The sequence below is a fragment of the Electrona antarctica genome (assembly GCF_951216825.1).
Source record: "Electrona antarctica genome assembly, chromosome: 9".
Lineage (NCBI taxonomy): Eukaryota > Metazoa > Chordata > Actinopteri > Myctophiformes > Myctophidae > Electrona > Electrona antarctica.
The window spans coordinates 35,663,184-35,673,260 of record NC_136790.1 but is presented as its reverse complement, the minus strand read 5'-3'; the positions used below and the strand labels follow the sequence as shown (position 1 = coordinate 35,673,260).

The window sequence follows — 10,077 nt, the reverse complement described above, 5'->3', positions numbered from 1 at the left end:
ACATAACAGGCAGAAACATTCATGACATGTAACGGAATACAAGGTCATGGATTATGGAAGTAATTAAATAAAAGTCAGCGGTGTAAGTGAGTGCATGTGTGGATCGGATGATATGGTGCAGTGGTGTAACTGTAAAGTCCCAAAAAATGCAAACCAGACCAGGCGAGAGAGAGAGACTGATTAGTCATGCGATTATAAAGCCCAGGGAATCACCGGGCCCCCTGTTCCCAATTTAGAACCATGCCTCTCTGCTCCACCCACCAGATATACCTGCCAACACTGACTAGAGGAATCCTAGTAATGGAGGCTATGAGGTTTCAGGACCACATGTCTAGGACTCTACAGTAGTTTTCCAGGACGGCGACGGCTTAGCGAATGGCCATGTCATGTCCTTGTGAAAAATAAAAATAAATCACTGTTTAGTTGTGTATAGAGGGTATGCACGTGACATCATCACCATACCTGGAAGTTATGCGTGAGGTCTACTGAGTGGCAAAAAACTACTTTCTGGCCATGACAGCCCATAACATCCAAACAGAAAAGTCCTATCTGATTGCTTTAAACAACGTTAAACTCATTTTGCCACTCACTTTGACAATCGATTTTCCCCTCACTTTATGCATGCGCATACCCTCGATAGGCTCTCTGCTTTGTAGTCCTGGGTTTCAGAAGGGGGCATACCCGTTTCGTGTTCTGGTACATCTTTAACTTTAACCATTTGATCAGTGTCTGCCGTGTCAATGGGGAATTGGGACTACCTGTAGGCTACAGGTAGGTATGCAACTCGGACATCCATGAGTCAACAGCCTGCCATCACATCACTCTGGACAGTCGCTCGACTAACCCAATGATGAATATGTATTTTATAAATGAATGAATTAACTTTTATTTATTATTTACTTTATTCGAATTATGGTTAGGCCTACCCATACTACAGGTATATGCAGTGAATAATTGTTTTCTCTCTATTCCTGTCTGTATATACTGTGTATAATACTAGTTAATTGTTGAAAATGCAAATGAAAACAGTTTAAATTGAAAAGGGGTCTGAAGATGATCTGAAGATGATGAGACAGAGCTTGACCAACTCTTCTGTTTCTGCCCAGGTTGTGAAGATGTGGAGCTGGGCTTTCCCTGTGGCTGTAGTCCTGCTGGCTTCAGTGAGACACACAGCAGCTCAGGGTAAAGACACCTGGTTCATTAACCAATACTTGTTCTCCACCATCACAATAGCCCTGAATTCTCACCCTATACTGTTTGCGTGTGTGTTTGTGTGTTGTGTGCGTGCCTGTGTGCGTGCCTGTGTGCGTGTATGTTTGTATTTCAGGCAGGTGTAATAATGTGCAAGCTGCAGACATTGTATTTCTGGTTGATGGCTCTTCCAGTATCGGCAGAGCAAACTTCGTCCAAGTGAAGGGATTCATGGCTGGCATCATCAAACCTTTTGCGGGCTCTGTCGGTGAATCAGGGATACGCTTTGGGGCTGTGCAGTACAGTGATACGTCCAGGTGACTCAAGAGAGTTCACATTTGTTTATCTGTGAAGCGGCAACCTTTTTCCAAGTGATGAGCTTTGCTAAAAAAAATGCATGTTTTGCTCCTGCCAGGGTTGAGTTCACCTTCACCACCTACTTGAATGGTACAGAGCTCATTAGCGCTGTGGAGAACCTTAACTACAAAGGTGGAAATACACGCACCGGCGCTGGACTCAAGTATGTTGGTGACAACTTCTTCAACCCTGCGTCGACTCGTGACGTCCCAAAAGTCAGTGAGAAAAAGGGCATGGGTTTTAAGGGTGCATGGTCATCGTTGTCGTACGAATGTCGGTAGAGCGTATTTAATGTTTATTCTTCTTTCTCTGAACACTGTCACTCCTCTACCAGGTCGCTATACTGATAACAGACGGAAGGTCACAGGATTCTGTACAGGAGCCGGCACAGAAGCTACGTAGTCAGGGAGTGCAAGTTCTTGCTGTTGGTACGTGTCCCATGTTGCAGACAGTTGTTTTCTTCAGTGTGATTGAAGGAAAAGTTGCCTATAGGATTTGTCTGTATGTATGTATTTCTGTCTCCATCCATCCATCTTCAACCGTTTATCTAAAGTATTTATTAAACAAAGCGCTATTTACAACAAGATGTCGGTGTCGCCATTGTTATTGTGATTCGTGAGGCTTTGTTCAAGTAACTTGCAGTAAATACGTGTATTAGAATCCATATCTTGTTTGTGTCGTGTCTATGCCTCCGTTAACATGTGTCTGTTTTTACAGGTATCAAGAGTGCCGACCCGAGGGAGTTGGCTCAGATAGCCAATGAGCCCAGCAGCGATTTCACCTCTTTTGTTGGGGATTTTAAGCTGCTAAACACACTACTTCCTCTTGTGGGCCCCAGGGTGTGCTCCAGTTCAGGAGGAGTCTATGCCAGCGATGGTATCACCACAATATTAACTCAATTTAATTTTACACAATAACATTTTGAGTTTGTATTGTAAACTAGTAGATTTCTGTTGTCTCTGTCTTGCCACGTCTCTCATCACCCCTTCCCCTGTCTCCTTTACTCATAGAGGCATTTTCTGGTCCATCCAACCTCCATTTCATAAGCCAGACCTCTGAATCTCTGAGGTTCCGCTGGAGTCCTGCTGGAGGGCCTGTGAGTGGCTACGTGGTTCAGTACACGCCCCTCTCTGGACTGGGCCAGCCTATCACAGCAGAATTACGTCAGGTGAGGGAAGAAAAACAAATCACACCCCAGTGTGAAGTGAGCAGTGCCTTTGATGTTTAATTTAAACTATATATAACTAGAAAGGTGCAATTCTGGGAAAAGTGTGGTTGCTCCATATATGGGCATAACGTTTATCTGAAGAAATAAATACCAGCACTCACGTTATCCCACGTTAACCCGTTACATCACTACATGGAACTATTCAACTGAGTGCTTGCTCTCATCTTCTTCATAAAGTTTATCTGCCATAAATAAATAAAGTCGGGAAAGTGCAAGTCGATGGCAAAATAAAGTTTATCTACCATAAATAAAATAAATGAATGAATAAATGAATAAACACACAAACACACAAAGTCACATGTTGGAGTGATTAGCACCACTCAAATATCAGAAAAATAATTATTTGCCAGATCTTTGCCCATACTGTCTCACACACAACTCATGTGAGTTTGAGGCATTACACTGAGTAACAACAGTATCAAAACACACAAACACAAATTATTTACACATTTAAAATAAAAATAAAGCATAAGGAAGCTATAAGTGTTATGCAATATACAATGAGGCTGGAATAGCAACATGATGATTCTATTATAGTGGACATTACGGTGGTTCTTGACTGGTGAGGTCCGGAATACTGGTGACCTAGATTCATAACTATAAGTGATGGGGGCGATATTCTCAGGCCTGGAGAACACAGTAGCGCTGTAGGCTGAGTGTGAACTTGCTTAGTGGGAGGATCTTCACACGATGTTGCTACTCTAGACATTAAACTTTGGCAGAGATGAGTGAAATTCCCATCTGTGTGTGTGCTGGCTGGCTGTGGCTGGCAAGTCATTAACACTGCAAAAACATGCTGCGCTCGACAGAGCTGCCTATCTTAAATGGCGAGGTGACCACCTCTTCACCAGAACGGACGGACAGATGAACGGGGAGGCAGTGGAACGGGGGGAGCTACTTAACTCACGTTGTGCGGGCTATACTGCGAGCCCGCGAACCCCGCATTCCCCAGTCCACGTTCCTCTGTCCCCCCCCCACACACACAGCGCTGCCTGGCTATGCTCCGTGGTGGTTTTGGTTTTGCGAGCTGAGCTGTCATTGCAACTATTATAAAGTATACTATAGCCAGCACAACATAACAGCTTCTAGACCAATCAATCACATTGCCCGGAGCGAGTCTCGGTGACGGTGACGGTGGTGTGTAAAAACAGAGAGAAGGGCTGGGGAGACCGGTGGTTTTCTCAGTGACGTCATGTTGTAGATTCCGGTGATAGTGGTGGTCACCTCATCATCTAAAACTGGACTATGAATAGGCCTTAACTTAAGTCTCTAATCCTCTGTATTCTCTCTCAGGAGACGGTAGCTGCTGGTCAGAGAACCCTCACGATGCGGGACCTGAGGTCTGGTACAGACTACTTGGTGACTGTCATCGCTCAGTACCCCAACAGTGTTGGGGAGTCTGTCTCTGCAAAGCACCGCACTAGTGAGTGTGGGGAAGCTACGAAATAGTTTCATTACTAGGGGACGATTCACTTACCTCCCGATTCGATCTCGATATTTTGGGTGCTGAATCAATTTATATTGCAAATCTTATTGCGATTCTGCGATTCAACGATTGTCCGCCACAGCTTACTTTTCTTTTTTTTAAATAATAACATTTTAAAACAATTATAAACCATGAAAAGTTGAATCATACTCTTCAATGCAGCCAGATCAGGACAGTCTGACATGAAAAAAATATTTTATGCGATATTTGAGTGAATCGATAGTTTTCCCCCACCCAAATGAATTACCCTGCAAAAATATTGAAAGACAACAACTCTTACCTATCACCCCCTGAAACACCTGTGGGGTATACCCCCGATCACCCCCCCCCCCCCCCCGTTTCACCTCTCTCTCTCTCTCTCTCTCTCTCTCTCTCTCTCTGTCTGTCTCTCTCTCTCTCTCTATCTTCGCCATCATCTGCTAATCACTAATCATTTTGTCAGGGTCCTTGCCAGGGGTGTCCAGTCTGCGTCTGGTGCAATCAGACTTCTTCTCTCTTTCGGTGGCCTGGGAGCGACCATCATCTCCCTTCCAGGGCTACAGACTCACCTACGGACCACGAGGTCAGGCACACATATCCGTCTCTCCCTGTTCCTTGTCTGGCACACATATCCGTGTCTGTGTGTCTGTGTGTCTGTGTGTCTGTGTGTCTGTCTGTCTGTCTGTCTGTCTGTCTGTCTGTCTGTCTGTCTGTCTGTCTGTCTGTCGTTTGACTCTCTTCAACTCAAGCTCAAACTCAGTTTGCTATGAGCGTCTTTCTGCAGTTATGCCCTAGCTCTCACTCCTCCATGTGACTAAAACATCTGACACACAACCATGTCTGGGCCAGCGTGGAGGCATAGAGGGAGAAAAAAGGAGGGTTAATTAGTGCAAAAGGGTAATAACCTGGTTGATGCAAGTTGGAAACATTTCTCAAATCTATTGAGTAGGGGAAAGATGAGCTTCTGTTTCAGCCCCTCAGGCTGTGAATGGGAAGATTTACTGCCCAAAGTATTACCTCAGAAATCAAATGCGCCCAGCCCTCATCAGCTGCTGCCTGGTAGACGGAATATCAGAGACGGAGGATTTGGCAGAACCTCAGTGAATCCTCAGTGTTAGTCAGTTGCACTCAGAGAGTATATAAATGTAACCAAATGGACCTCCACCTGTGTTATACCAGTTATAAATGGATCAATTAATGCTGAGGCTTTTACTGTTTGTAGTGAATGAGTAAAGACGGCTTGGGGTGGTTGATACCACCATGATTCATCCAGGAAAAGTGTCCCCTGAGGACATTGATATATAGACAGCTTATCCCACTGCATGCAGGGACGGATTAACCCCACAAGGGCCCCTGGGCCGGTACATTTTTTGTGCACGCAGAATTTTCGAGTTTTTTTGTGTTTTTATCATTTTTTTTACCTAAATTTAACAAAATCAATGGCCAATGAAGGTCCCCAGGATCTTTTTTCAGGGCCTCAAACCCATTACAGGGCTTTACATTTTCCCAGAAGGGCCCCTGAGAGCCAAGGGCCCCTGGGCCACGGCCCCAATGGCTAATTTAGCCCTGACTGCATGGCAGTCATGGCAGACAGTAATGGCAGGTCCGGTGTGTCATTTCAGGACAAGACATGGCATGAGTGCCAGTCTCATAGGGAGGTCCTCCAGTCTGGCTAAGCTAGTACATGTGTGTGTGTGTGTGTGTGTGTGTGTGTGTGTGTGTGTGTGTGTGTGTGTGTGTGTGTGTGTGTGTGTGTGTGTGTGTGTGTGTGTGTGTGTGTGTGTGTGTGTGTGTGTGTGTGTGTGTGTGTGTGTGTGTGTGTGTGTGTGTGTGTGTGTGTGTGTGTGTGTGTTTATCTTAATTCGGTCCATCTGTATTCTGAGAGGAGTGGTTTATTTATAATTGCTAGCAAGTGCGCATCTTTCAGACATCATAAATCAACATGCAAGCACACACATGCATACACATGATATCCTATACCTTTTTCATGAAGCTCAAGCTCAATTAAGCTTTAAGTGTGCTAATACGTAAACATTCAGTGACTTGATTTTTCCATGGACTTGACATTACTAGGAAAAGTGTGGTGAGGCGCAGCCGTCGGGACACAAGGAAGCTTTGGGGCGACATTAATTGTATTTGCACGACAGATAGTGTAACCTTTTCAGCCTGGAAACCAGACAAATCTCCCAGTGGGGGAAAGAAAGCCCTTGGATATAAGTCTGGCCATGCCAAGCTATAACCTTGTGTGTTTGTTGTGGCTCCCTTAGGGGCAGAAGTTATACTGCTTCTGGAGGTGCTTTCTGTAGAGGCCTATAAAACTGTATTCCAATTGGATGTAGCGTTCATGATATTTGGCAATAGGCCTATCTCACAGCCCGCTTTCCACGCCCACTTCCGGTAAATAGTGGTGTCATTTAACATTAGCATTTACACGTTTTTTTCTCTGGAGAATCTAAGTACATTTTCTAATGTAAAAATATGACAGACCAATATTATTATGACGCAAACAAGATGGTAAATCAGCTCGAACAGATAGAACAAACCTTACCTTGAGAAAACAAAAGTTGTAGACTTCTTAAATTACCTCTGTTAACATGTAGCGTCTATGGAGTGACGTCACGCTATCACCACTAACCCCGAAAGGGGGCGTATTTAGGGGGTGGGGAAATTCTGTGAGATAGGCTTATTAGATTTTTTCTAAGAAACAGGCCCCTCCCACACAAACAGAGACACATGGACACAGACACAGACAGGGGTGAAAATGTAGTGTTGTATTGTGTTCAATGGCTGCTACAAAATCGCCTTAAAACCTTTATCTGAATACTGATGCCGAACACATGTGTCCACTCACATCTAGTGCATTAAAATAATGAGACAAATTATATTATTGTAAGGCTAAAATGATTATAATTATAGTTTTTCTGGTGTAGGCTATTCATGTCCTGATGAGGGTAAAACGCCTGTGGTTTCTGAGGCTGCTATGATGAGGGTGATTAGATGTCCTGACAAGGTTGTGGATAGTCCCACAATGACATGCAGTTGTTGTTGCGAGTCTATTTGGTTCCATTTGTACACTCTTGATTTCACTGTTGTAGCACATGAAATTCAGCAGTGCATTGCATATTGCTGACATCAATTCTATAGCCTACTGTTTATTAACATGTTTTATTAACATTTTTCCGTCAGCTAAATAAAATGAGGGGAGTGTTTGGATTTTGAATACAACTTTCAGCTCTTTATGTATGTCTTTATGACAACTAAATTATGTCATAAAAATACACTAGCAATAGCTGTATGGACAACTTAAGCTGTAGCTTCAAATCCATAACGTAAATGTCCTGGTTGGGCCAAGCTGTAAATTGTGAATATTGTACAGGTGACTGTTGACTTGTCTGTTTCTGATACTTATTTGTACGCTGCTCTTGTTCCTGTGGTGTGATTTGCATGGTGGGAAGAATAGGTCAACCTGCGGCCCAGCTATTGGAGCAGACTCTTTCTGCAGATTCCACGTCTATCACCTTGGAGAGGCTTCAGCCAGACACAGAGTATGTCGTCAGCCTTTATCCCCTGTCCCCCCGAAACTCTCCGTCTCCCTCCACCCTCAACGCACGCACACGTGAGTACACCGTCCTTCCTCCTCTCTAGTGCTGTGTTCGTACTTGCTACCTTAACCCTCACAGATGACCAGAGAGTTTGTCTTTGTTACCTTAACCCTCACAGGTGACCAGAGAATGTGATGACGCTTAATACATGGCCTTAGACATGTTTTCAATCATGATGAGTCATGTGGCCTACTGTAATCTAAGTGCACAAGTAAAAGAGAATGATACAGAATGTATGCATGCAGCATGTATTTTGTGTGTGTGTGTGTGTGTGTCTGTGTGTGTGTGTGTGTGTGCGTGCGTGCGTGCGTGCGTGCGTGCGTGCGTGCGTGCGTGCGTGCGTGCGTGCGTGCGTGCGTGCGTGCGTATTGTAGAGGGTGAGGGACGCGTGATTATGTATCCCACCAACATTAGTGTCATGATGACCTGCCTTACCAAAGTTACCATGTGTCTGTTCGGCTCCTGGGCAGGCATTGTTTTACTGAGGTTAGGGTTAGGAAGGATTTGGTTTAGGCTAGTCTCTCAAGACCTTTTCCTTTTTTTTCTGATGGGTTCCCAGATTGGGTTTAGACATAGTTTAGGGGTTAAGTTACTGGTTTAAGGTTAGGTTAGGCATGCAGTTGCAAAATGAGAATAATTTGTCAATCACAGCGGCTAATGGCCAATCACAGCGGGGTTTGCCTAGAACTGTGGTGGGATCCATAATAATGAGTGAGGGACATGGTGATAGGGGCCGCCTACATTCCTTCTCGTTGGTTCCAACTGCTGCCAATCTTAGGCACTGCCAAGAGTCTGCACACCATAGATATACCCCCGTGTGAAGTGAGGGGCGCTCTTATCATCGTACATCATCATGCATCATCTCATAATAGCCAATCTGCCAATATTGTGCCTGTTGCCACAAATTTACGTCATATTTGGTGGACATTTGACCTAATTTCAATTTCAATGGCATTTAACCCATTTTGGGGCGGGAACCCCTTTTGGTGTTTTAAAGCATTATGTTATACTTTAGCTATTGAAAAATAGCAGATCTACAAGCTCATAGCGCGGCACCAAATGCCACGCTATGAACTTGTATGTCTGCTATTTTTGAAAAATCGTGAAAATGTGCCTCAAATCTTTGAATATATATTATTACAGAGTGAACATTTTAACTCAAATCTTTGCTTCTGGGGAGGTTCCTGGAACAACATATTTTCATTTGGGGGGCAGAGGCATATTACATATGATTTTTGGGGTCCTTGACATGAAATATTGAGCACCACTGATACAGAAACATAAGGTTTTTCAGAAAATTGTCAGGATTTTGAAGACATTTTTATAATTTTGATTTTTTTAAATTTTGCTTCCACTCTGCTTCGCAAGGAATCTCGGGAAAGTGTTGCCTTCAACAGAGACACACGCCCCAGAGCCGAAAGGGGCATCTACCTTTATTTGTCAATGCTGCACACACCTGGGCCCGTTGTGGAATCTAGGGAACAGAGTGTTTAAGGGCAGGGTGTGTGTAGACCTTGGGAAGAGCAGGATCACTCTACAGACTGAGAACAGAGTGTTTAAGGGCAGGGTGTGAGTAGACCTTGGGCAGAGCAGGATCACTCTACAGACTGAGAACAGAGTGTTTAAGGGCAGGGTGTGAGTAGACCTTGGGAAGAGCAGGATCACTCTACAGACTGAACAGAGTGTTTAAGGGCAGGGTGTGTGTAGACCTTGGGAAGAGCAGGATCACTCAACAGACTGAACAGAGTGTTTAAGGGCAGGGTGTGTGTAGACCTTGGGCAGAGCAGGATCACTCTACAGACTGAGAGAACTTAGTTTCCCAGAGAGGGACAGAGATTTTAGTTGCTTTTTTCCTGAAGTGATTTTAATTTCATAAATGTCCTGGCCACTTTCCAGTTGGGAATTCAACGTAGTATGTCTATTATACTGTGCATACAAACATGCGTGCATACTGCATACTGTGCATACTTACTATGTATGCACAGTATGCACGCATGTTTGTATGCACAGTATGTATGTAACTATGTTTGTATGCACAGTATATATGTAACTATGTTTGTATGCACAGTTTGTCTGTATGTCAGTATCATGACAATATGGTAACCCATTGGCAAAAGAAAATCTGTCTCGAGAGATTAGCATCATGATGACATGGGTGGTCATGCATGCACGTGTTGTTTTTGAAAGCTGTGTGTGTGTGTGTGTGTGTGTGTGTGTGTGTGTGTGTGTGTGTG

At 44.2% G+C, this 10,077-nt stretch overlaps 1 protein-coding gene across 1 annotated transcript in view; it reads left to right on the top strand.

The window, feature by feature from the left end:
- Positions 1-1,115: 1,115 nt before the first annotated feature.
- col7a1 (collagen, type VII, alpha 1) overlaps positions 1,116-10,077 on the top strand; it is a gene marked incomplete at its 5' end in the record, with an annotated part of 133,831 nt that continues 124,869 nt past the window's right edge. Inside the window, 9 exons of the mRNA XM_079510675.1 lie at positions 1,116-1,182; positions 1,328-1,508; positions 1,607-1,763; positions 1,883-1,976; positions 2,266-2,424; positions 2,559-2,716; positions 4,070-4,199; positions 4,705-4,824; positions 7,702-7,857. Of these exons, the coding sequence (XP_079366801.1) occupies positions 1,116-1,182; positions 1,328-1,508; positions 1,607-1,763; positions 1,883-1,976; positions 2,266-2,424; positions 2,559-2,716; positions 4,070-4,199; positions 4,705-4,824; positions 7,702-7,857 (1,222 nt within the window). The remainder of the gene's footprint in view (positions 1,183-1,327; positions 1,509-1,606; positions 1,764-1,882; positions 1,977-2,265; positions 2,425-2,558; positions 2,717-4,069; positions 4,200-4,704; positions 4,825-7,701; positions 7,858-10,077) is intronic.